Raw genomic sequence first — 27,027 nt, 5'->3', positions numbered from 1 at the left:
TCACGTCAGGATATGTTTTTCCTCGCGCAGCAATAGAATTTACTATTGGACCGGCTCGTACGGGTGCGAGTTTACTGCCTTCGTAATCTCAACGCACGCAGCCCTGCAGTGACGTCAATGTTCTATGCAATTGTCGCGTTTAATTCTCTCGTCCCTTTACGTGCCGCGCCAAAGACATAATACGTAGCAAGTTGATGCGATAAAAAAGTGCAGCCCTCGAGGCTCAAGCTCGGGCAGGAAAAATAGTGGAATGAACAACGAGAGTGACACAGATACATCAATGAGCAGATAACGGCTCGCGACGCTATTTCTAGTTTTATATTGTTCGCACAGGCGGCCGTAAAACGAGAATTGCCAATATGCATGCGCGCGTAACGAGCTGCAGAATTGACGCGTCGATCGTTTATATGTTTTTTTTCTCCGACTCGCGTTCATACGTGTGGCGCGCGGCTTTGATCAATTCCACGTATCTAGGACGACGTTTTATTCTTACGATAATTTGGACGATAGTCACGCGAGGCTCCTCCTTGCGATATTGCATCGAGCAACGACACATCGGTATCCCCTCGAATGTACAGCAGTGCTATACAATTCATATATACTTTTGACACCATGAAATTGATTCGTTAGCCGCCCGCATATCCGAGACGCCGGGCTGCTATGTAATTCAATCTCGCAGGGGAATTAAATAACGTCGACGTTTTGGGGCCGATTATCTTTTTCGTCGATCGTAGATTCGGCTGTGTACGAGTCAATAATTGGTCGTTGCTGCTCGCTGCCTGTTGCCGGCTATACGGAAGTCAAAGGTTAACGAGTTGTTAGATAGGCAATTAGGCCTTGTACAGAATCGTTGCAATCCATCAATCATCGTCGTTACATACACATCCGATCGAAGACGCAAGGAGAAAGAGGCATTCCGCTAGTCGAGATTTTTCCATCTAGAGCAACAACGAGACAGAGAGAGAGAGAGAGACTCGGGATCGGCTGGAAGAGCAAAATCAGACGTCGCATCGGTGATTTTACACGACAATTCGAGTCATTGATGCGCGCATACCGTTTCGCAAGTCTCTTGGTTGCGGAGGAGCTCGTTGCGCGCTGCGTTATATATAAATACCCTTTCCGGCCTTGATATTGACTGGGCAGTATGGCGCAGTGTGCAGTGCGCGCTTATACACGGCCGCAAGAGAAAGAAAGAAACATCAGAAAGTAAGAGAGTCGGACTATTAAGTCGAGAGGAGTTCGTTGCACCGCGACTCTCGCGAGGTGTGCGGAGACCTTCAGAGCGTGACCAAGAGACGATTCAGCTACGTATATACGTATATATACAAGTACAGCAGCGAAGAGAAAAAATCTTTAAGCACGAAGGGAGAACTTGCTCGTCCACCTTCGCTTCTTGCTTCTCGTTCGCTGCGCAGCGCCCGACGCTCTCCAAGCTTTTATAGCTTTGGCAGTTCACTCTCGCTCGGCAATGCGCAGCGCGTATATATAGGGAGCGAACGGCGCAAAAAGACAGCACGATTTTGCCGAGCAGCCCAGCGAAATTTTTTGCTACGTGAATTAGCGCGGCACTGATTCTAAGCCTGCGGCACTGGATTCGCCGTCTCGAGTACATCCTTTTTAAAGCACGCCGCCTGGCAGGCCAGCAGCGGCGCAACTCGTCACATTTCGGATGCACTCGGCGATTTAATGAATGAATACCTACGCTCTTGCGCTCACCGGTCACGTTCTTGACCCAGTGCGATAAAACGTTACGTGCAGCTCTATGCCGTACTCGTCCATATACATACGAGAATAATAATTTCCTACACCTAGACTCCACAGCTTATCGGCCGCACTCTGCTAAATGAGATTTAGCCGGATGCTGTAGGAGATATCGCGCCGGTTAATAGCGCGATAAATATTGAACCTCGAGAACCGTAGAGAGAGAGGAAATTATGGTGGTTTCTAGTTATTAGCAAAACACCGTTACAAAGTATATCGATTCGATTGCTTTTTACCCCCCGGTTTTTCGCTCTCTCGCCGAGATATAATTTCATTTCGGCCAGTTGCAGCCGCGTTCGAGTGTATAAGTCTGGCTGGCATGTAGGTGTGCAGACACCAGCCTAGGCAGCTACTTGGCAGCGCGCATATTTACCGCTTAGTTTTCTATATCTAAGGTACGTTGACCCTAAACTGCCGGCGCAGCCAAAGACAAGTGCTCGCTCGAGCTATATAATACGGGCGCAACAAACCCAGAGTCGGATCGTATCCGACGCGATGTTATATGACAGATTCGCTCGCGACAACAAAAGATCAGCTTGAAATTACATATGCATGAGTTGGAAGCGATGCGAGATACGAGCGATGAAAGAAGCCTAGTGTGTCCGAGATGATGAATTCATACAGCAGACCAAGAGAAACAGGGAGAGAGATGAGAGATTTTTAAGAATCGGATACCGTTGGGTCTACTCGGACTTTGCCGCTTGTGTTGAAGGGCGAAAAATTTTCGGCCATTTCTTTCATTCAGAGTCCTGCGTAAGAATAACGCGCCACAGCGGAAGTTCTTGAATCTTCAATCGCGCGTCACGCATGTTGGCGTGCAGCTGACCACTTCAATCATTTTAATTTAAATTATATAGGCCAAGTAGCTCTTTATGCTGCATTTTATATATCTTATGTAAGTCTTTTATCCAATTGAAGAATGGACCATTGGCAACAGACATGAAATCCGGACGGTTGTATAGAGAGTAACAGGTATGCATGCACGCGCAGCTGTAACGACCCATTGACTTTTTTATCGTCGCGAACGCAAAGCTGGTTTTACTTTTACCGCGAGCAGCGCAAAAAGTAAATTACAACGGTTCATTTTCAATGTTCATTGAGCGCTCGACCTAATTGATTAAAAACTTCATTATTGTCCGCAGGATAAAAATTCGAGCAACTTTTTATCCTACAGGTGAAGATCGGAAGAGAAATTTTAGAAGATGACGTAAGCAATCGACAAAACAACAACGCGCAACAACAACTGCAGGAATACTTATAATAGTTGAGTCACGCGATGTATAGCTGCACGCGCGCAAAACATTGAATTTCGCGTTGTTTATAAATGCATCATCATCGTCATCATCTTTATTTTGCGAGGTGTAAGCAAAAACACATGTACTCCAATCGCTTCTAAGATTTTTTTATGAAACGATATCGTTGTACGTTACTCCTTGGAGTGCAACTCAGTTTTTACGATCAGCGACGCGAGCGTCGGATACAGTGAAAATCGTTACGTCTGGATATTTCGATCGATGCGTTAAATTTTATATGTTAAGCCGCCTCGGAATTTGTGGACTTGGGCTGCGCCGGATGAGTCACTGACCTACTGCAATAACAAAATCGGCTAATTTCATTTTCGACCCTGTTTGTGTCAAGTTATGGATCTAAAAATATGCATGCTCTAAAAAGTGTCTTCTCTTCCCAGCACGTATGCACGTGACGGAATGACGTTTCAAGAAATACATTGTACTTTCGACAGATCCAAGAAATCAATTGCGTAGGGGCAATCGTGATCAATTGTTTCGAGCTAAAATGATGGATGCGCTTGCGTAAATTTCTCTATCAAAGTCCATTTCAAAGAAATCGAAACTGTCTTTACGACAATTACAGAGGAAGAAAATCAGACACCCAGAATTAAAAATCACGATACGGCGCTTCCCTAGTCGCTATCATTTCAACACGAACGTCTAAACGATTTCAATTTCGGTATCGTCTGTAGCTGTCATTTAGAGTTTATTTAATCTCCAGCATAGCGCCACAACTGGCCGAGTGTCATTTTCACGCGAATGCAATCGATGCGAAGACGTGTATGGAAAGTCATTAAGCGACTAACAGCTTTGCACTGAGAAGAGCGTCAGAGACGCAAATGTGCCTACATGCGGACATCAAGTTTTATGCATACCCACGCCGTACGAAATGCTATATTTAAATATAATATCGAACAAAAAGTAAGGCAAAATCAAAGTTGAGCTCGTGAAATAATGCTAAGCGTATCGTTAAATTTAAAAAGTTATATTACGAGGCAATCTTATTGTTGCTGTTCGTTCCGCATTACGCCCTTGAATGGGAAACAAATGAAACTCCTCCTTTCTCCGCTTCCTTTCCTCTCTCTCTCTCTTTCTCTTTCTGTATACACACATACACCGATGGCGGACAATTCATATAAATAAAAGAGTTATGTTTTTTACTCGACCCACATGCAGTTTCGTCGAGCGAAAAACGAATGGGGTCTTTGAATCCAATGAAAGAATACATTTCGATTCTTCCAAGATAAGAAACGACAACGATGACAAGTTGCATCTCTTGAAATGGATAGAGCGATTAAATTGACCGAGAGAAGAAGAATCTCCCCTCCTCCAAATTGTTTCATACGCTGTGTACTTATGTGCTTGCATTCGAGACCCGCTGTAATTGACTCTAAAGGCTTTGTTAAATGCTTATTAATTATGACGCTCGAGTTGAAATTGTTTTTTCTTTCAATTACGTGCGTAGGGCAGTTTCACGCGATAATTGAACGACGTTTTGCTCACCATATAGCAACCAATCGCAGTGGCCGTTCAGAAAAATGTATCCAACTCGAGCGAGATAAAATATAAAAAAAATAGACGCCAGCTTTCTCGGAAAAACGAAAGGAGAGCTGCGTCGTCGAGCGCACAATCGGCTTATTGTCCCACTGGTACGAAATTAATATCGTGATAATTATAAGATGCGATTTCGAATAATATTCGACTGGACGTACCGCCGTGAGCTACTGCAAGCTTATATCGCCAGTTAACGCCAAACAAGCAAAGCTCTGATGAGAGGATTGGATCACGCACACGCATGCGTCCTTAACCCACATAAATTATTTTCGCAGGATAATAAAGCTCGAGCGCAGGATCGATTCATAATTTGCCGGCTGGAGCTGGCATACAGCTGTGCTTTGCAAAGGATCCTTTGTGCGTTGAAAAGAATATGTTGTCCCTGCGCAGAGAGGGATGGAAGCGCTAGAGCTTTTTTGCGTAAAAATGTGACCTAGGGCAAAAGAAGGAGGCTTTCGAGTGCGAGACGCTCGCTAAATAGAGTTCAAGGCGACTCTCGGCTCGTGCAGGTGAGCGCGTGCACTATATACACGGGCCACAGGCATATAATTTTGCAGAACATATTCGACTTGTCCGTCAAGCTCGCGCCAGCTGATACGATCATTTTTCTTATTTCTGGCTTTACGTGTCGAGCATCCATCAACCTTGCCTCTGTGTGATATTTTTTGCGAATCCGCGCAAAGATACGAGCCGAGATATCCTTCGATCAGGATAGACGTGGCTCGTGCTCTGGCTCGAAAGAAGAGAACAACATTTTTCGCGCGCTACAATGAGTGAGCCGTGCACAAAAAAATCGATACACGAATGGGGTATGCACAGACTATGAGAGGGATGCACTGCAGTGCTCGCGCGCCAAGATGCGAGTATTTATATATCGGCCAGTATTACAAGAGAAAGACGAAGAAGAAGAAACAGCCGGTTTTATACTGCTGTGCACCCGTCCGAGTATCTATCTATGTGTGTTCGTGCGTGTGTGTGTGAATGCCTTTGCATGTGCGAGTTGAGGCATACATGTGGGCCAAGCGCGCAAAATGGAGGCTCCGGCCAGCCGGAGCGTAAGGGAGCGAGCGAGACGGAGAGCACGAGCACCAGTGCGACGATCGATATTTCAGAGAGCTGCTGTTGGCAGCGCCGCGAAAACTGCGAGCGATAGCTTCTTCCCCTTGTGCTCAGCGTACCCGTATCTTTTTCTCGGCTCGTTTTTTTTTTCGAGGCTAAGTTTCGTAGTGGTGGAAAATAGTTGCGCAATTTGAGAGAGAAAGAGCCGAAAGGAAGGTGCACGCGGCGAGAGGTTCGGAGGATTTTCGCCAGACTCGCCAGCGGCGGAGCACGTGACAGAGCCCCGGGAAAAGTGGGGCGTTGCCATCGAGAGTGGAAGCAATTTTTGCGCGCCGAGCACATTTCTCGTAGATCACGGATTGAGGGATGTTGGCGGAAAAACGGCGCGAAAAATATGGATCGCAAGCTTATAGAATGGTCGGAAATTCTGTATCTCAAGCGAGCTGCCTATGGGTTACGCTGATGCGTGTGACGTTTTCCCGCTGCGTACGAATGCACGTAAGGGAAAATTTAATTAAAACGCGTTGCGCTGCGTGCAGATAATTCGAGCTGGCTTTATGCACAAATATGAAATTACAAAGTACAAAAAAGTGAGGCTCAATCGTAATACGCATTCTCTTTCTGTCGTGTCCACGCACCCACACCCACATGTACACGTTCATATAGAAGCGCACGAGTACGTGTACGCGCAAAGCGTAGTTGTCCGCAGGTTTCTAATTTGCCTTGTGATCTAATTAGCTGTGCGAGCTCGAAAAGCTGCAGCGAGAAAAGTAGAGCCTTTCTTTGTAATTAACCGCGTGCAGGAGCTATCGTGTGTTCGCGATAGAACAACACGAGCTAATGTTGGCGCACGCGAAAGCTAATTAATTATTATTGGTAATTCCATGGCAAGTAATAAACGCACCAAGAGAATCTAATTTTTCATATTTCATCGATCGCAGATTATGCAAGCCGATAAATTGAACGGTATTTAGGTTGCTGCTTCTAGCTTATTCATTGGGAGCTCTTTGGACTTCCGAGGCCTTACGCTTGGTAATGAGCTTTTTTCTCCACGCTTCACGAGCTCTCCTCGGCGACACCGCAGTGCACTTGCAATCCCGAGATATGACATATTTTCACGCGTTCGATACCCTGTTACATCACAAAGAGCGAGAAGACTCGGAGGCAATTCACCCTTTTCCCGAGGCCGAGTTGTACACACGTATATATACCGCACTGCAAAACTAATTCCCTCGCTTTTTTCTCTTTACTTACGCTCTCTCTCTCTCTCTCTCTCTCTCTTTCTCTTTTGCTCTTCCATCGCTTGCGCAGCGACTCTTCTGTCCGACGATTATTTTTAGCTCGTATGCCGTGGAGAAAATAACCGCAGCGTACTCTGCCGCGCGTGCGGCAACGATCCATCCGAGCACGCACAGCTTAAGCATGAAGCTTTGCAAAGCTTATGCAAGCGCCGCGTGTACGCGCGTATTATATTACGCGCCCTATAGGTAATTTGGCAAAGGAAAATCGCTTCGCGGCCGAGTACACGGAGGAAGTCAAGTGTTTATGCTGCGAGATACAGCGAGAGGCGCGTTCTCTCGACCTCATGGAGGTTTTACACGCCGAGACGATCGTAGCACGGCTGATCGCGTCCGTCAATTTTCTCGTCTGCTAGACAGCTACTTCTTCATTTCAATTTTTTTATTTATTAATTTTTTTTTTTCAAACCGATGTAAATGCACTTACTCTTCCACCTCAAAGGAAAGGGTTACACGACGATCTGCATCATCGTTTACAGTTAGAGGTGTAAAAGAAAAAGTTTCGTGCGGTTTTGCGGACGAAACGCTGTGAAAAAAGCTCTCCTAGATGTAGGCAAACGAGATGAGATTACCATCGTCGCGGTTAAGGCTTTTTACCGAGCGACGTGTCACTTCGCTACCGACTTGTTGTGTTTCCAAGTTCAGACGCGCTCGAGATGCCAGCGGACGTGTTTTTCCAAATTTTTACCTCGATCCAGCGCTGTTTGCACATTGAGATTATATATATTTTAAGAAGCTGTGAATCATATGTTCACGTTCACGAGTTTCGACTAAAGCTGTGTTTATCGTGATTTTAATAGACATACAGTTGTTTGTCAACAAATTCAATTATTCTAGCTCTACACGGTTAGTTGTATGCAATGCATAATAGACGCATGTATATCAAGGTGTATTCTTGTACCCACTAGATACGATCGTGTGCAAAAGCCGTAATTTCTAATTCTCAAATTCACCGTGATTTCGTACGAGTAAAGTCATGATGTTTGATGGGATTAAGCAAAAAAATTGATATTTTTATCTAAAAATCCACGAAATAATTAATCTCAGCCTAAAAAAGGGCTATATATAAACTAGGGGGACACCGGCCGACGTCTCCGGATGAAAATACCCTTACATACTGCGCGTGCCACTTTACGCTACGTCTCGCTTAGGCTATATGAGTAAGCGAAATACGCGTCACGTATCCCACGTACACCTTCATTTATTTTCAAATTAACCATGTTTTCGTCCGAACTTTGTCCACTAACAGAGTGCCCTAATTATGAGTGCGTCAATATACATACGTCGCCCATGACCTATCAATAATTCAAACGGAAAATATTGCATTGATGCTTACTTTGTGCGTAATGCGCGTCGCGACAAAAACCTTCGCATTCTATTTTGACCGAGTGCGTGAATCCGATATTTCAGCTTAAAAGCACGGATTCGCTGCTGATGGGTATTTTACGATACATCTAAAACACGGTTTGACTGCGTCATCTCGTAGTTTGCAGCTGCAATTTTTTTTCCTCGTCGTTTATATGGATTTATATTCGCTCATGAAGTATTCATTCAGCGTACATTATACCTTCGCCTTGAAGGTTTTTCATCGAGGAATGCAGACGTTTCGTGGAATACCACGTGGCGCGCGTGTACATTTTCAAACCCAATAATGACATCATTAGTCTATTTTAACGATCGTCATAATATTGGATATCTAGAAGCGTGCAAGATCGTCTCAAACGTGCAATTTCTCGCAAAGCCAAGGGAAAGAAAGTAAGAAAAAAGGGGAAAAAGCTAGATATTAGTAACGTTGATCGCCACTGTTGCTGCTGCTGCTGCTGCAGTGCGTTTTCTGAACATCGAAGGACGACTTATAAATCCACTTGGCATTGCTCCAAATAAGCTTTTTTATCTTGCCCTTTTCCCCTCCTTTTTTCGGGAATGATTCGAGAGATGAAATTCTTCGTACTCGAGTTTTAAAAGTAATTTTCTAGCCAACGCAGGTAAATGCGCAGGTCTGCGTATTATAACGGTAGACGAAAAATTTTACAGCAGCGTAAATTCTTACGGTCTCGCGTGCGAAGCAATTAAGATTAATTGTGCGGATATAGCGTCTCGTTCGAACTATATTAAAGGAATAAATTGATTCGCGAGCACGAAGACACTGCACCGATAGATTCTCTAATTATCGTATTTACGTTAATTTATGTTTTTTTTATGAAAAACCGTTGCGATCTCAAAAGTCAGCAATAACGTCACCTCTCTAGCCATAAATATAGCCCACACGTGCTCCGAAACGTATACATTCGTAGGCGACCCGACGCCGCTCATTGTACGGTATTGTACGTGTGTGTATGTGCGTGCGTGTGCTATGTTTGCCAACGCGTATAACGAGTCCTCGAGAAAGATAGAGAGAGAGAGAGAGAAAGAGCAATTTACAGTGCGTAATACGCCGAGCAAATAATAAGTTCGTAAACACACTTGGAGAGTTAGGCAGCAGTAAGCGCATGCATCGAAAAAGCATTTAAAGATTTAAAATACAATCTTGCGTGATTGGCCATTGGGCAGAAACTGTGTATGTTTTATTGTGTAAACGCGTCGCTTCGGAAACAGGCGAACTGAGGCGCAGAGCACGCACACACGCCGAGAACCCTTGCGAACTCGTTAAAGCGTGATTCCGCCAAAAAAGCCGCACCGCCGAGCGAGCTGGCCTTACACACGTAGTTGTACGTACGTATACAGGAGGTAGGTAGGCTGCACATGCATACCTGGCTGCGCCGTTTGCCGAGTAGGCTACATATATATTACACATTCACGCGCATAGAGAGACGGCCCGAATATAACTAGCGCAGGCTTTAGAAGTCGAAGGGAATTTTATTTGTCCCGGTTAAATGTCTCCCCGCGTCAGGGGCCTTTGGTGGCTACATGATTGCCAGACACGTATGTAGGTAGGTAGGAAAGAAAAAAAGTCAGACGATAACAGCTGGTCGGGTAAAAATGGAGCGAGTTTTTCGCGCGACATAATTGCGATGCGAGCAGCAGCAGCTGCAGAGATTTTTCGACGAGTTGCAAGAGTTCGCACGCGTACTTATCGGGGAACGCTCCAATTTCCCAGGTTCGCACGCGCTCCGGGTAAGCGGCTTCGCTCGAGGAATTCTCAGCCCTTTCATTATAAACAAAGCGATTTATTATTGCTCTAAGCAGTGCCAGTGTAGCTTTTGCCAGTGTGCATGTGTGTATTCTGCAAGAGGCCCTATAGAGAAGCGCATGCGCATCTCAACGCACGGCCGCTTTATTTATTGTTCGACTCGGATCGTCGAGATTTATAATTAGATCTGTTTTAGGCATTCTAGAAGAGTCATTGACTCTCGGCGATTCCGGAGCAAATGGCCCGCGGAGATCATCGAAAGAGCCTATACGGGCTCTTCCGGCATCTTCTGACCCAAATATCGAAAAATCTCGCTGGCTCAGAAGTTTGCGCGCGTTGTAGCTATATCGCGATCCCATCCCGAGCTCCGAGTCATGTGCGGGTAAATAAAGTGCAGCCGCGTCGGGCTGCTATAGCTATAGTTTATATATCACGGCCCGCGATCGATTCGCACGCTCACTGGCTCGGGAGTCGGCAAGGCGCGAACGATTCGTCCGTCGATGCTCTCGAATAAGCGGAAAAAGTTTCAACGGATAACGAGCTCGATCGAGCAAACTTCGTTCTATTCTCTGTGCGAATCATTTGACGTACGGCCGAAAGCGGTATACGTGCACCTGCTCCCGCGACACACGCGAGCCTCGCGCCGTTGTCTTGACGAAACTGGAGCAGCCGTCGTAGGTATATAGTGCAGAGATAAGAGACTCTTTCCCGTGACAGCTCGCCGCAACGAGCGCAGCCTCTTCACTTCTTACTTACTGCGTTACGCGATATTGATCCACGCGCACGAAAATCGCCGAGCACGCAGCTATCATAATTATTCGAGCGCAGATGCAGCGAAACTGCAGCTAGAGCACGCGTACATACTTGCCTGGCGGCAGGCCTTGAACTTTGCTGCGACGTGTTTCGCGCGAAGGCTTTTTCCTCAAAGTGCCTCGGGGATAATGAGACCGAATTGCGAATGGGCGAGGGAAAAGCTGGACTTTTCGAGCGATGAATCGTCGACTCGATCGCACGATCGTTCTTATCCAATTCCGACGCGATGGCTGGAAAGGGTGCAGAAAAATGAAATTACTCGTCGTACCTGCTTGCCGGTGCGTGGCAACGTCTCGACGTTAGTCCCCGGTGCCACCGGCGCTGTCTTGTCGACGTTGCCGTTCTGGTGGTTGTGATGGTTGTTGTGATTGTTGCTGCTGGCGTCGCCGTTGCTCATATTGTTGTTGCACGCCGCCGTTGTCGTTGTCGTTACATTGTTGTCGCAGGTTAGGTCGGTGGTAGTGGTGGTAGTGGTGGTGTTGTTGGCTTTGGCAGCCGAGCCGCCCTTCTTGTCTTCGCCCGTCATGCTTGCGCCTTATGAGCAGTCACCCCCGCGATGATTCCCGGCCCGCTCCCTTTTATGCGCGAGTCTGTGCCCTGTGTATTGTTTGTGAATCCTCTTGCGCGCGAGCGCCTTTATGTGTGGTACTGCTCCTCTTTTTCTCGCTCTCGCTATTACCTGTCGCAGCGATCGATGCGCCTATGACTGGGCCAAGCGAGACGGACGACAGATCCTTCACGCCGGACTTTGACGTTTTGCCGATGAGAGCCGAGTGTTTGTCATTATATCCCAACGCCCACGCATCTGTGTGCATAGATGCTGCACATACACGATACGCGCAGACACGCCAACAGTCTATGCGTATACGCTAGTTATATAGAAAGAAAACCGCACCCCTCGCCAGCTATCATACCTATGTGCATTGTGCACTCGATTCGACACTTTTGCACCACTTTGCCTTTGCGTACACCTTGATCTCGAAATTTTATATCTTCTGTTTCTCGTTGGATCAGCCAAATAGATTGCACCAAAGATTCGAGCTTCGATGCTGCTTCCTTCGAAAATTCATGTAAATACGCATAGAAGAGAGACGCAAGGGGTTGAGCCGAGCAATAATATCAATTTTCTCGTCGTAGCTAATTTTACTGAAGAAACTCGCTCGAGTCCAGGGGTAGTTTTTGCGACTAGCTACGATTTTTTTTCGTGTCACGTATTAAATAGCACGGTTTAAGCGCTGCATGGGGTAAATTCTACAGCAGGCACTGGGCGACAAACACACGCACTGCACGCACGCACTTTCCAGCGGCACACGCGTGTGGCGAACGCAGTCCACAGACACCGGCCACTCCAGCCGAACTAAGCTGTGAATCGAGCTTAGGCAGCTCGACTCTTTTTCGCGCAGCAGCAGCTCCCTTCGCCGCGCGCCTTTTGCTTTCAACTTACCTATCAATCTGTGTGTGTGTGTGTGTGTGTGTGTGTGTGTGTGTGTGTGTGAACTGTGTACGAGTATAGCCGTTTCCCCTCTCTGCGCGCGCAAACACCGACACACGCACACAAGCTTGTGCGAAAACTTGCTCCGATGAGAACCGCCCCGTACAGATCGTCGAGCCGCCCGCAGGGGTTTCCGATGGCCTATCGAGTGACATCTGACGGCGCACTGACGCACCAAGTTTGCCGTTAATTTTTTATCTGAAACATCTATTTCTTCTACGTCGGCATTAGGAACTTTAAGATATAATAATTTGCCATGAGATAGCAATTTTCATAGAATATAAAAACTAAAATGAGTAAACTTTGAGTTTCATGATTTTTATTAAAAACGTACTATTTTATGTACAATGTATTAATCAAGTTTCAAACTTGCAAGTTCAAACTTTCAATTTTCAAACCAATTTTTTCATTTATTCATGATTTGCAAGTCCAATTAAAAGGGATTTGCATTATACGCACGAGGATTTATTAACTCACGTGAATTGAATTGTAAATACAATTACGACTTCATTAGTTTGGATTTTTTTTCATTTTTCTTTTTTTTTCTTTTCAATAATACGTACCCCTACCTACTTATTTACATATAAACATCCTTATATTTTCAAGTTATACTCATGTCGTACATTGTCAATTGAATATCTCATTAACTAGCCAGCATTTCGAAACAACGTCATTATAATAATTACAAAGTCATGAATATACGTGATGTATGGCTTATATCTACAAAAAAAAGGTATTCTCAAATTCAAACTTATTTACACCTGGGTAAATTCTAATTTAGCATAAACAACGTTTAAGATTTCAAACATAAGCGTGACATTATTATCAATTAAATAATAACTTACGATGAAACTTGTTGCTACTCTATTACTATATAAATTATCAATTATCATTCTAAAAATAATTACCGAAGATCGTGAACAAATTAGAAAATTAAATTTTGAATTACAAAGAAAACTGTTTACAATAAATTACTGATTATTCAAACCACGAACATTTTCGATGTGAATATTTTCAATAGAAGCATTTACAGAATTGTTAATTGAATGATCAAAATCAGCGTCGACAAATTCATCCAATAAATTATCCAAAACGACAGCTTCAGCATCCATATCGGTTTCGTTAACAGATCCACAACTCACTAGTTCAAAATGATTTTGCATCATATTTCCTGAAACTACAGACTCGACATCAAGAGGTTGACAAAAGTCTTCCTCTGATTGCTCTTGGTTGATATCCATAGGAACATTAAAATCAGTGTTGATTGAATCTGTGACTTCTGGTACTTTAAAAACATTTTCGTTCGTATGTTTCTGATCTATATCCATAGCATATGCAGGCTCATTGATGGTCGATTTACAAGAATTTCCTAATGAATCTATGCAAACTTTTTGCGGGTTTAAAGACTCAGTGACATTCAATCCACGATGATCATCTTCTAATTTATCTTTCTCAATTATTTTGGACGCAACGCTTTCGAAAACAGTCGATTTACCATTTTTATTCTCAGAAGTATCTGGTGCCTGAAGTTCAGAAACTAAACTTGCATCGGAAGTTGATTTACTAATATTTTCCGTGATGTTATTTTCACTTTTGTTCTCAGAAACTGTAGTTTCATTGATTCTTATTTTAATAATATCTTCCGAATTTTCTTGTTTAATTTGCACTGGTGCCTGGTCACTATTATTACATTCTATTGATTGACATTCAATACTTTGTTGCAGAGCATTTTCATCTATATCTTTTCTATCGTACATTTTATAACACTTGTTGCATTTTTTACACATTTCAGAGTGTAAGTGATAGCCCAAGTGTTTCTTGAGATATCTCAAATTTAAGCTTTTCTGACAAAATACACATTGTACAACCTGTTGTACACTGGGGTCATGGCTGTGTTTATTATGCTTTTGGAGCAATGCTTTTTCTGAAAAAGTTTTTTTACAAATGTGACAAGGATACCCCATCCCATCATGATAAGCCTCATGACTTGATAAGTAATCAATATGTAAAAGTTTATGACAAATCCGACATAAAGCAAATCCATGCTCCTTGTCAAAATGCAACTTTCTTTCATTTATATTTTCAAATGTTAATTCACATTTAAAACAAAAATAAATTGGATCATTAGAATGGGTTTTCATGTGTTTATCAAATGGTTCTTCAATATCAACAGATGCTTCACATTTTAAACATACAGTTTGTATGATCGGTTCAATAAATGGTTTCCCTTGCATCACTATACACCTATGATAAATGTATTTTTCAATTTTATCAAAATTAGTATCGCAATAACCACATTTTGGCAAAAGAGGATGGAACTTTTTTACGTGAATATTAAAATATTTGAAATTTTTGAATTTTTTACCGCATGGGCAAATGCTTTTAATTATGCTTCTCAAATAAGCTAAATCATGTTCCACTCCTTTTTCAGAAGACAGAATTTTCCTGAAAAAGAAAAAATGTTTTATTAAATAGGTAATTTTTTTCAAATATAATGTGATTATCATAAGGATTAGAATGTATTTTAAGAGAGAAAGTGATTTTTTTTGTAATGTTATAAAAATTTGAAACATTAACTTGTGAATCATTTTAAAATAAATACTTACTTGCACAAATTGCTCAAAGTTGGTACAGAAGAATTATCCTCAATTTTACCTCCTAAAGTTTTAGAATTTGATTCTTTACTGTCAGTTAAATTACTATAATTTGAATCGACCTCAACGTCTTCAATATCAATTTCTTCGTCATCTTCTGTCTGTTTCATAACTATAACTTTTTGGGATTTAGACTTTTGATATTCTTCCACTGAAGCCATTCCTGAATCATTTGATGATGCATCGCTATCTTTTGAAGTTCTAGATTCCTTAAGAATTTCATCCACTGGCGTTGAAGACGAACTTGGCACAACTACATAAGAATCATGTTTATTTTTTTTTATTTTAATATTTATTCCATTGGCTAAATCAGAATCATTACCACTACTTTTACAAGTGACTTTATGCATCCGCAATGTATGACTGTTTCTGAAAGTCCTTCCACATACACAGACAGTATTTTGCGTATCATTTTCAATTAGATTTACATCATTGGTTTTGTTTTGATCAATTTTAACTTTAGGTTTAAAAATGTTGTTTGATACCAATAAGGTACTGGGTTCGGAAGTTTTTGCTTTACGTAATGGTGAATTTAAAAATCGACATCTTGATGGATCAAAACTTTCAGGAGTTTCACCGCGTTTTCTATGTAAAGATTTATGATAGTTGAGAGTTTTCCTGGTTTTATAAACTCCATGACAGACATTACACGTCAATGATGTTTTCAATGTATTCCTTAACAAATTAGTATTGTTGAAAGTTCTAGACATCGTTAATTTGGGTTTAAAACGGTCAAAGTTGTTTAACTGTGTAAAGCGGTTTTCTAAACCTCGCTTTTTCTTTTGCACTGTCCAATTAGTAAAATTTCGCTTCCTTTTTTTAATGGGTTGTGATGTACTAGAATTTGGATTTATACTTTGAGTTTCAGTTTGTATTTCAGTTGGTGTTTCTTCAACAGGAGTGTCATCTAAAGTTTCGCACTGGGCTATTATTGAACTAAGACATCCAACTTTATGATAGCCTTTCATGTGATTCAAAATGTCAGTAGTTATTCTTTTGCATAGTACACATTTAATTCTTGGTTTGCCACGAGAAATTACTTTATCATTAGAGGTTTCTTTAATTTTTTTTAAATTACTGTTTGATGTGCTAGATGGTAGCACATTTGCGGCAGTTACTTTGCGTAAACCTAGTCCAAGTTTCATAACATTATCTTCCTCTTCCTCATTTTCATTGACTTGAGTTTTATTTTCTTGTAATCCAGATTCTCTTGGGTTAAGATCATATCTTCTTTTGGGAACCACATATACTCCATGCATCTTTTGTGCATGATCATGCAGTAATTCTGGACTTTGAAAGTTTTTGTCACATGTTACACAATGAAACAATTTTGTATGTCCTTTCTGTGTGTATCTAAAATCAGGAACTGAATTATTCATTTTTCTACCTTTTTTTCTTTCATATACTGCAATTTCATCAGATGAAGGTATTGATGAGAGCATTGAACTTTCACTATGAATTGAACTTCTGACACTTGTATCAGATCCTTTACACCTTTTGATGATTTTCAATGTTTCCCAAATTCGATCACATTTTTCAAGCTTAACGTAGACATTTTTCAAGTTGTATTTATTCTTATACAGTGCCATTAATTCATCCTCCTAAAAAGTTAGAAATATTAAAAGTATTGATAAAAAAGTTAAATTATATAAAAATGAAAGTTTTAATCGTGAAGTGAGATTTACATTGTAAGCAGGTGGTGAAACAGCTCGACACAAAATGCTCTCATCAACTTCTTGATAATGTTTTTCCGGAGGTAATTCTTCTTCGTCCATTTCGGAATAATCCATAACTCCTTCATTCTCGTGAAGGGCAACGTTAAGAAACGGGCCATCAGGAATAGGGTCCTGAGGTTCTTGTTTAATAACAATATCATCGTTAAAGTCCGTAGTCGAGACGAAGTTGGGCGCACTTTCAGCGCTCATCAGATTTGCACGACCCACTTGATCCATTATTTGGGTTTTATACGTTATGTACCTCTGCACTCGGCATGCAGCAACAACAATATCACAAAACAACAACAATAATGTCCCTCGGCGTGCGCAGTTTATTTGCAAACTTAAAGGTTATGCGCTTTGATAACGCAGACACACCAAGCTAGCTGCGCAGCGTAGCCTGACTAACTGCTAGGTCGAAGAGTCCGCCGTATATTCGCAGAATACCCTACAAGTAATATAAGTAACTATACACTGAGACTATGCAGAGACTGACTCTCTCCCCACGACCATGTCTGGCTCGAATATTGAGAACTAAACGATACCCATGCGCCCCCTGGTGGATCGGTGGGGAATTGAGGCAGATGAGTAAATTTTAAAAAATAACATGTAAAAATGGGAAAAACTCTGAATAAAAAATGCCAGCGATAACAATGTTGATGTTTATCATTCTTAAAACGAAGATCAGACCCTCACATAATTTTAGAAACAATAACATTCTTGAAAAATTGTCACATTTTTAAAATAACATAAATTAAAAGTCACGACTGACAGCAGTTTCGAAAACAGCATAAGTAGCACCCTACTGGCGTCTGCTGAGCATTTGCCGTTCGTTTGTTGACATTGCCAAGATTCACTAAATTTTTTCATATTTGACATGGATAAACTTAAAAGACCAGTGTATTGCAGTGTACAGGGATGTAAAAAAAAAAAAAAGGCACACGAAGACTGTATTAGTTTCCATAAACCACCAAAAGATCGTTCAGTTTTTAATAAGTGGCTACTGGCTCTGAAAGTAAAAAATTTATCAGTGCATGCTCGTATATGTAATCATCACTTTTTACCTGAAGATTTTTTACCAGGTTTGTATCAACTCCTTTTTGAAGATCAATCATTAAATGCTTATCTAATTAACTAATATCTAATTAACATTTGCATAATTATTTTTCTAGTACCAGGTAAAAAGCAGCTTAAACCAGAAGCAGTTCCCTCTCTAAATGTTCCTGTTTCTTTGATAACAACAATTACCAGAGATCCTAATTTGCCAAAAAAAAGAAAGGAAAGAATAGAAAAAAGAAATCTAAAAAAAATGTAAGTTTGATTTGCTGTCATTTTAATCTTTAACTAAAAATGATATATAATGAATCAACTATAATTAATATCTAGAAAGCTGGATGAAGAAAACCAAGCAGTCAACGAGAATGTACAAGATTCTAATGTTCAGCTCTTAGAAAGTGATGTTCCTCATATTAATTTAATAGACTCTGACAATGGTGTAGCTTATGACGCAGAACTAATAGAAGATATAACTCATAAAGATAGTGGTGTTCAAGCAACCTGTGATGTGATTGTTAAAAGTACTCAAACTGATTTGTCTGGCTCAACGTTCAAGTTGACTGATGCGTTTAACAGTGAAGAAAATCTTAAAATATTTACTGGTGTACTGTCATTCAAGATTTTACTCACATTAGAGGAGTGCATAAGTGAATTAAGGAAAATTGGTAAAAAAAAACGCATTATAATTCTTTCCCTAAGAGATTGTATTTTACTAACATTTGTAAAACTAAAACAAAATCTACCATACAATGCACTGGGTGTTCTATTCGGAATCAGTCATGTTATGGCAAAAAAATGTTTTATAAACACTCTAAAAGAACTCGCCTTGGTGTTGAAGTGTTTATTGAGATGGCCGAGTAAAGAAGAAATTCTAAATAATATGCCAAAGTGTTTTGATAAATATAAAGGAACTAGGATTGTACTGGATTGCTTAGAAATACCAATCAGACAATCCAAATGTCTGAAATGCAGAATTCCCACTTACTCTAATTACAAAGGAAGACATACAGTGAAAATTATGCTTGGTGTAACTCCATCAGGTATGATATCATATGTCAGCAAGGCGTATGGTGGTCGAGTATCAGACAAGGCCATTTTCAAAAGATCTCACTTATTAGATAGAATGATTAGAGGTGTAGATCAAATAATGATTGACAGAGGATTCTTGATCGAGAGAGAATGTGCTGAATTTGGTATTAAAATAATCAGGCCACCCTTTTTAAGAAAGAAAAAAAAATTTTCTGCCAATGAAGCTACTTCAGGAGCTGATATTTCATCTGCAAGGGTACACGTTGAAAGGAGAATAAAACGTATACGAGAATTTGTTATTATGCAAGGTCCCCTATCAACAGAAATTGTGCCTTATATTAACATAATAACAAAAGTGATTTGTGCCTATAGTAACTTATGCTCACCAATTTTAAGTGAAGATAAATTCAGAGCTCAATACTAATCAATGATTGTTAATAAATCTTTTTTATTTACTTTGGCAAACAATAATACTTAACATAATATAAACACATCTATGTATATACGCTTTCAATAAATATTTTATAAAATATTTATAACTAATTCGTTTTTTGGTTTTCTTGTATACATGGTAAAATATGATTAAAATAAGTACATTTTAAAACATTAAACATATTTTCAGAAAATTTTGAATTGTAAGAAACTTCAAAAACAACAAAAGAATCATCAAAAGAAGAATAGATGATGAAGTGACATTTTTCAAATCCAAGAAGCATCATTCCAAGTTGAACTTGAGCATAATACTTGTGTTTTTCTTTGAATATGTACACTCCATTGACAAGTTCAAGATAAGATAACTTGGATAAAATTTCTGAAATTGTCTTATCTTTTCCATCGACAGGACACTTTACTTCAATTAAAACTTTAGAAGTCCAGACCACACCATCAGCACTGTATCCCATCCATGCGCAGGATGGGCGTACTAGGAGTCCAGTTTTTTCTATTTTTACTTTAAAAACCTGCTCATATTTTTTTAACGCATTATCTTCATTGATTATACCATGATTTGTACTTGCGTTTCCTTCAAAATCAGATAAAAATACATTTTTGTATTTCTTCTTCCAATCAGCTTTTTTATTATCACTGTAAGTATAAATCTCATAGCATATGCTGCCGGTAATTCTTAATTTTCGTGCCTTTTTCCATAAATCATTCATTTGGCCCAAAGTCTTCATAAATAACTCAACTGACTCGCAGTGGGAAATTTGCACATGTTTTTCATAGAAATTACTATAATTATTACATACATCTACTGATTCAAATTTTAAATTTTCATCCCTCTGCAGCAAACTATGAACTAGAGATAAGTTGAGAATGTACTCTTGACTGTATGGTATCGTTTTAACATTTTTTTTTGTTCTCCTTTGTCGAGAAAAATGAATGGCAGCTTCACTATCAGGATTACCTGGAACGTCAATTTATAAATAAACAAATATAGTTTTATTCAAAATTATTATATTTATTATTTATATTATTTATTAAAGATTTTTTTGACTTTCACTCACTATCAATGAGTTTGTGGAAAAATAAATTATTTGTTTCTTCGTCGACCATGCCATAATCAACGTATGCATCGGCTTTTTCAAAATGACAATATTTGTCGATCGGTATGACATTTTGATATGGAAGACTTAAATTTTTTTTCACTTTACCCCATTTCTGTGGGGTATCGGTGCAGCTAATTTGTTCTAAATTGAAGATCCCTTGTCTGTGAAATTTTAAATAACAATAAATATATGTTTTTATCTTTGATTAAAAATTTAGACTTACCTATTTACGAATAAAAGAGTCGCAAAAGTATGTTTACATTTGCCGCTCTCGCCAGCGACACAATCACAATCACATTTTATAGTTTTTTTATTCGAATCAATCAATACCTCAATTTCCACTTTATAAGGATCATCATTAATCTTTGACGATGACAAGACGTATGATAATATAGAAGCTTTATTAGTATCACGTAACGTGCAACCGCACAATAAAATGTGATCGGCCAATAAAACGGCTATACCTTCGACTATAGGCCGCTTTGAATCCCCTAATATCGTATAAATATCTTCAACACTTATTTCTAATTCTATATTACTCATCTTTAGCTTATATATCAATAATATATTTATGATACGATGAGCATGAACACAACGTAGCAGAATAATGGATAAATAAAAAACAAAAGAATCGCAAATATCAATCAACTTGCGGTGGCGGCGGCAACTCCCGCGAAATTTTGCTACATTCATTTTACTATTTAAGACACGCAGATCAAACTTTTCAAGAATTTTATTGTTTCTAATATTATGTGAGGGTCTGATCTTCGTTTTAAGAATGATAAACATCAACATTGTTATCGCTAGCATTTTTTATTTACAGTTTTTCCCATTTTTACATGTTATTTTTTAAAATTTACTCATCTGCCTCAATTCCCCACCGATCCACCAGGGGGCGCATGGGTATCGTTTAGTTCTCAATTGTGTGACGAGGGCCTGCGCTTCGTGTCAATGAAACATCGAGAAAGACTGAATTCGCATCTTACTGAATCCAATACTAACGAGACCAATTTCAGTTTTCACGGAATATATTGGCCTTATCGGACTATTGGAATAATATTGACGTACTTGCGCGTGGAGTGTGCAAGTCGCTCGTTGGACAACGGGCCTGACAGACTGCCTAATGAACTTTATTACTTTCTGAGCTCACAGACTCAAGTCGAGTTGTTTTCTCACTCTCAACATGGCGGAGTGAACTAGCGAATTTTATAACTGTCACGCACGTTGTTGGAATTTCTTTAAATTCACTTATGGACTCTTGGCTTACCTCAAAAGGAAACTAAATCAACTCCCTTATGCTTGGCTATGCTGCAGAATCTTCATTAAGAGGCCTTCAATTTTTACACATGCATACATCATGAAATTTTATTGGTGTAAGTCTGCAGGAGTGGCTTTATGAACCACTTCTCACGCAGAACATTTACGGAGCATCGAGAAGGATGAAAAGTTTCAAAAATTAATTCAATTCTCTATGATGATTTCAAGGTCCATAAATAATTTTTCGTTGGGGCTTAATCATAACTTTTGGCAAATATATCGAATTGAATTTAATTTAGAAATTAATTAAATCTTTGATTTTTATATACTGAGAAGTATTTGAAACTTGACTATGACGATGACATTATGCTTGGATTAAATCCAGTCAAGGATAGGATTAATTTGTAGTAATTATAGCAATTTTACTGGAGTAACGTTCGGAGTACGTATGAAGGAATTATGAGAATTGGACTTGAATAAAGTTTTTAAAGACTCCAACATGTTGAGAAAAATATGGAAGTATGGGCTAGGCTAATGATATCAGTACAACGTTAAGATTTAACGGTCCATCTTTGACTTTCCAGTTATTCTAAAAGGTATTTAAATCATACGGAACGCTCCGAATAAGAGACGCGATGGAAGAGTCCATTTTGTGCGACTTGGAAAGCCAATGGAGCAGTCTGCATTGCTACAACGGCGTGGCGTTCGCGCGGAGCTCATATATTTGTCGGACAGCTACCCGTGAAAGTACATGCTATAAGTGCGATATATACATGATGGAGAGCGCGTCGACTGAGAAGATGAACAAATCCATCCAACTACCTCGGACCACTATATAGATGCGCGTTTTATCTTCAGGGAAATATATTTGCTCCCCCCGCGAGGCAGGATACGCACACCGGCAGGTCGAATCCGAAGTCCGAGCACTTTGCCGAGATAAAACGCAGCGTAGTAGATGTCACTTGAGCTCTATACTGCTATCAGCCCAAATATGGACGTAACGTCGAATTTTATCGGGAAAATAATGCCAGAGGCTATCGATTGAGCTGGCAAGATGTGAGAAACGAACGATGTCGGTGGTGGAATCCTTGGCACTTACACCTATGTATTCGGTAGACAGCGCTGTGCCTTCATGTGTATTGTATATAGTCATACAAAAATGACGTACAACGTCTATTACAGCGGCTCACGCCTGATCACGGCAGTGGGTGAACAGCCTCACAAAGATGAGAGACAAAAGCTATTTAAAGAGGCTGATAGCATAGCTTATGATGTATAAGAGGTGGAAAATCGACAAACCGCGCCAACTCACCTACGCTAAATGCTTGCCATTATTTTCATTCAATTTCGCCAATGGTGCTGTTTCTTGTCTTCGGATTTACCGTGGCCTTTGCACATCTTCTACATTTTTTCATTGTAGATTAATGTTACAAAAAACATTTCGATTTGCGTAACCCAAAGACCTTACTTTTCCATGCTGGCAATCTATTCAAGCTCGTTGCCTCGGCGAACAGTCTATGAGACAGACAGTGTCAGGCCAGTACTTTTAAATATATGTGTGACCAATAAGTGTCAAATTTTTCAAACTTCGTAATTGATGAATCGATTATTTAATGTGCAACTTGCTTTTTGTTCGTCGATTCAATGAGAAGCTTTTTTATAGATAGACAAATACTTCTCATAACACAACTATATTTTAAGGTTTCGAAAATCCTCATCGATGCAGTTTCAACTTCATCGAATCCTTTGAAATTCATAGTCAATTTAATTTAAGGATGTGTGTCGCTTTATTGGGCAATAAATTTTGAACGACTCCAAATTCGATGCAGAACATCGCACGTGCTAGGAATTTAGCTGATTTTCCAAGACATCATTACTTCAAAAAAATATCACGTAAGACTGATTCAGTGCATACGTTGTAACATGCGATACAATTAGGTAGCAAATTTAAAAAATAACGAATGCATACCTGCCAGTCGTCGTCAAGATGTTTCGGCTAGCGTTTCTATTGCTCGCGTTTTCTTTCAACGTCTTCCATTGCAGCCCTACTCCAGACTTTCCACACACAGGTTTGATTCTACGTCCGAACGTTAATTCGCCCTTTTGGATTAGAGCAGTGAGTAATTCTGGATTTATCAAAAATTTAGAAAACCGAAACTTACCAATCGGCGATGGCGTTCGAGATTTGTTTAAAAACATGAGAGGTAAAATGCTCATCAAGGATTCGATGAATTCTGGAGCAGGCGTGATGGGCATGGGATTGGATCTGAATTCAAATCCACTAAAATCAGGAATGGCCAACGATATGGTGGAGCGCATGATGAAAATGATGCGCCCAGGAAGTATATCTATTGATCTTTGTGAGTATTATGTATAGTATGAAATAAGAGTATAAAATCCATGAACTAAAGTTTGCGGCCTCTTGTACTCATTCTCATTATCTCTTATCAGCCAACGTAAAATTTGACCCGAGCAAAGATTGGGGCTTTCGCCTCGGCAATTGGTATCTGATCCGCAAGTTCGAGCCAGGAGAGGAATCGTCACGCAAAAATCTCGAAGAATGGATTAATTGGGACGATCTAATAAGCGACGATGATATGACTTTGTGGGGTATTTCAACGAGAAAACCTGTAGAAGTCAATTCTTACGCAACAAGTCATTCTTCTACATCACTTGAAATTGCCACCAAAGAGATGGTAACTTCAACGATCAAAGAGATCGATACAGAGACGAATGAACGTAATGACATTGCAAATGATAATGTAATAGTTGCGAACACATCAACTCAAGTCACAACTTCCGAATAAGCACAATAATAAATAATTTAGGCATCTTATATTTTATTAACATTTTAAATTAAGAGTTCAAAATTCAAGTTCTCGTAATTTGGTAATTCGTAAATTAAAGAATAACTATTTGCTAAAAAAATGTTCAAGTGTGAAAGGGTTTTAATAAGTACATTTAAATGTTGTCGTTAAGACATGAAATTTATTAAAAGATAATAATACAAATACGTGCGTAATTCACCAGCTTCATGTCTCAATCTGAGAGTAGGATTTACTGAAATAAAAGAATTTATTAAATTAATACAAATTTATTTTTTAAATTTTGGAAATGTGAAGTTTTCAGATAGATAAGCATGAAGAATGTGATGAACATAATGAAATACCTAAAACCATTACCATTCACAATAATTAGAAAAAAAAAAATTAATTTTGCACTATCGAAGACAAATAATACAGTAACAATGATGATTTTTGAAATAAATGGATTGATGGATTTATGGTAATTAAAAATTATATAAATTCAAGCCATATTAAAATTATAATGACATTTACCAACACCAATTTACATTAATATTTTTGAAATTAAAACCTTAAAGAATATAATGGATAATGAATACACTAAATCATTTAACAAACTAAATGAAGAAATATCGTAGTTGTATCAAGCACTATGAATTTAAATATAAAAGTGAAATAAAAAGTGACATGCTGATGACGAATCAACACAAATGAAGATGACCATCCTTTGTTGAAAGAAGAATGAATGTAGATAGATAGAGAATATTACTTCTTTCCCTAGAAATATTGATAGAAAAGCGTAACTTATATAGAAATAAGACCTAGGCAATCATGTATCATGACATTCATTTGAACTTCAAATATATTTTGTGCATTAGACATTTATACTAAGATTTGCGTTCAAGTTATAAGTAAAAGAATTATTTAAATGAAAATGATAACTATATAAAATCCATTAATAATAATTTAATAAAATAAGACCATAACCAAAAGAGATGCATAATCAAGTTTAGGTGCAATAGAGAAATATTACAAATATGATGTACCTTCTTTGAAGCAGCTCCTACTTTGCTCTTTTTGGTTCCTCTGACCTTCTTCATCCTATTCTTCCTTTCCTTCCTCTGCTTTCTGGTCTGCTTCTGTTTCTCATACAGACCATGTCGCTGTAGCCTGTATTTAGGCTCGAATTTCTTGGCATAGTCTAAGGTATCATAGACGAGAGCAAATCCTGTGGATTTGCCACCACCGAAGTTTGTGGCAAAACCAAATACAAACACCACGTCGGGTGTCACCTTATACATCTTCGCGAGTTTCTCGCGGATTTCAGTTTTTCTCACTGAAGGTTGTCCTGCATGGAGGACATCGACAACCTACATAATCATATAAATATCAATTGTAAGAATGATATGAATCAAATTGATATAAATAAAGCTCAAACTTACCATCTGCTTGCGGCAGAGCAGTCTGTTGGTCATGAACTTGCGAGTTCTAATTGTGCACTCGGCCTGTGAAAATATATACAATTGTATTACATTAGAGGTTATGTTCACTAGAGGGATATATTTGATAAGTTAATAATTTCCTTAAATTATAGTATGAACTGGAGTCAACATTCAACAACTTAGTAAACATAATTCTAAGGCTTTGACATTTCAAGAACCACTTTTTAAAAACAATTAAATTAAATCCTGCGTTGAATTAGCGGCAACATGTGAAATCACTTTTAACCAGTACATATTTTCATAGAGAAGTTATTGAATAAAAAGAAAATATTTTCAGTTAAACAAAATTGAATGTTTAAATTGGTTATGTCGAATAAACGTTGCTCCATTTTGCAGAGGATTGTTGAAAGTTTATTGGATTAACGCTACATACCATTTTGATTTTAGTTTTACTACAGTGAGTAGAGAAGTTTAAGAGAACTCAACATGCGGCTGGAGAGCACACGAAGAAAGAAATCTAGGCTATGTTCGCTTCACATGCTGAAGCGAACGCAGTGAATTTGGTAACTTATAATGCTCGTTAGCGCAACTGATGAATGGCGCATTTTTCAAACTTCTCAATGAAAAATTGAACAAAATCTGCTGTAAATTTTTAACTTGATATTTATTTAAAAAAACAATCTTAAAACGATGAAAATTTTACTTTGTATATAAAATATGATTCAGGTTTTTAAAAAATTCAAAATAAGATGAATTCAGGTATTATTAGTAAAAATATATTGCCAAAAAATTTGAAACAAACGTAATTTAAGTATCTCATTTAGTCGAATAGACATTGCAAAAATTATTTTTAACGTAAAATAATGCAATTAAAAGGTGTATTCATCATCTTTTAAATTATTCGCTAATGATACAAAATATTTTGTTTTCTCATAGAGGAAGCTTTGTGATAAGCGTCAAAATGAAGTTGTAGAACAATTTGGTTCACATACTTGGAAGCTACGTTGAATTTCCAAAAAATGTCTATATGTATGTGGTTGTACGTCCGGTGGTTTGAAACCAGTGTAACTTTGAAATGTAGGCACGTATTATCGTATTTAGACGCGGTATGATTTGTTTTGAAGGAT

General features: G+C 39.2%; 5 protein-coding genes across 16 annotated transcripts in view; 2 read left to right on the top strand and 3 right to left on the bottom strand.

Annotated features, from left to right (window-relative positions):
* LOC106651724 (ankyrin-3-like) overlaps nucleotides 1-12,245 on the bottom strand; it is a 59,262-nt gene extending 47,017 nt beyond the window's left edge. For all 10 annotated transcript variants that reach the window (XR_002763478.1, XR_002763483.1, XR_002763484.1 and 7 more), the window contains exon 1: nucleotides 11,173-12,245. Coding sequence is in view for 3 of the 10 variants with exons in the window: in XM_023459405.1 (XP_023315173.1) it covers nucleotides 11,173-11,430 (258 nt within the window). In the remaining 7 variants the exon portion in view is untranslated. The remainder of the gene's footprint in view (nucleotides 1-11,172) is intronic.
* A 453-nt stretch (nucleotides 12,246-12,698) lies between these two features.
* On the bottom strand, nucleotides 12,699-17,289 carry LOC106659321. Of its 2 annotated transcripts, XM_014381812.2 has the most exons (4): nucleotides 16,736-17,289; nucleotides 15,373-16,651; nucleotides 15,003-15,303; nucleotides 12,699-14,841 (listed from the first exon to the last, which is right to left on the bottom strand). In XM_014381812.2, the coding sequence occupies exons 1-4, from the start codon at nucleotides 17,000-17,002 to the stop codon at nucleotides 13,368-13,370; spliced, it is 3,321 nt and encodes a 1,106-aa protein (XP_014237298.1). In that variant the 5' UTR covers nucleotides 17,003-17,289; the 3' UTR covers nucleotides 12,699-13,367. The 2 variants fall into 2 exon arrangements, with proteins under 2 accessions (XP_014237298.1, XP_014237289.1); XM_014381803.2 differs by having other exon boundaries at nucleotides 15,003-16,651.
* A 314-nt stretch (nucleotides 17,290-17,603) lies between these two features.
* LOC106660532 lies at nucleotides 17,604-19,340 on the top strand. Its single transcript, XM_014383524.1, has 3 exons — nucleotides 17,604-17,847; nucleotides 17,938-18,076; nucleotides 18,152-19,340. The coding sequence occupies exons 1-3, from the start codon at nucleotides 17,643-17,645 to the stop codon at nucleotides 19,272-19,274; spliced, it is 1,467 nt and encodes a 488-aa protein (XP_014239010.1). The 5' UTR covers nucleotides 17,604-17,642; the 3' UTR covers nucleotides 19,275-19,340.
* Nucleotides 19,341-21,323: 1,983 nt separating this feature from the next.
* LOC106659607 lies at nucleotides 21,324-24,526 on the top strand. Of its 2 annotated transcripts, XM_014382222.2 has the most exons (4): nucleotides 21,324-23,547; nucleotides 23,631-23,723; nucleotides 23,802-24,014; nucleotides 24,106-24,526. In XM_014382222.2, the coding sequence occupies exons 1-4, from the start codon at nucleotides 23,478-23,480 to the stop codon at nucleotides 24,459-24,461; spliced, it is 732 nt and encodes a 243-aa protein (XP_014237708.1). In that variant the 5' UTR covers nucleotides 21,324-23,477; the 3' UTR covers nucleotides 24,462-24,526. The 2 variants fall into 2 exon arrangements, with proteins under 2 accessions (XP_014237708.1, XP_023315144.1); XM_023459376.1 differs by having other exon boundaries at nucleotides 23,631-24,014.
* Nucleotides 24,527-24,622: 96 nt separating this feature from the next.
* Nucleotides 24,623-26,443, bottom strand: LOC106659615 (40S ribosomal protein S24). The gene is made up of 4 exons (XM_014382235.2): nucleotides 26,334-26,443; nucleotides 25,901-25,963; nucleotides 25,505-25,828; nucleotides 24,623-24,714 (listed from the first exon to the last, which is right to left on the bottom strand). Exons 1-4 carry the CDS (start codon nucleotides 26,334-26,336, stop codon nucleotides 24,712-24,714), a joined length of 393 nt encoding a protein of 130 aa, XP_014237721.1. The 5' UTR covers nucleotides 26,337-26,443; the 3' UTR covers nucleotides 24,623-24,711.
* Nucleotides 26,444-27,027: the final 584 nt, after the last annotated feature.

The sequence above is a fragment of the Trichogramma pretiosum genome, unplaced genomic scaffold, assembly GCF_000599845.2.
Source record: "Trichogramma pretiosum strain Unisexual culture from Peru unplaced genomic scaffold, Tpre_2.0 scaffold57, whole genome shotgun sequence".
NCBI classification, from domain to species: Eukaryota; Metazoa; Arthropoda; class Insecta; order Hymenoptera; family Trichogrammatidae; genus Trichogramma; species Trichogramma pretiosum.
Note: the sequence above shows the minus strand (reverse complement) of the source record. Positions and strands in the feature narration are given on the sequence as shown.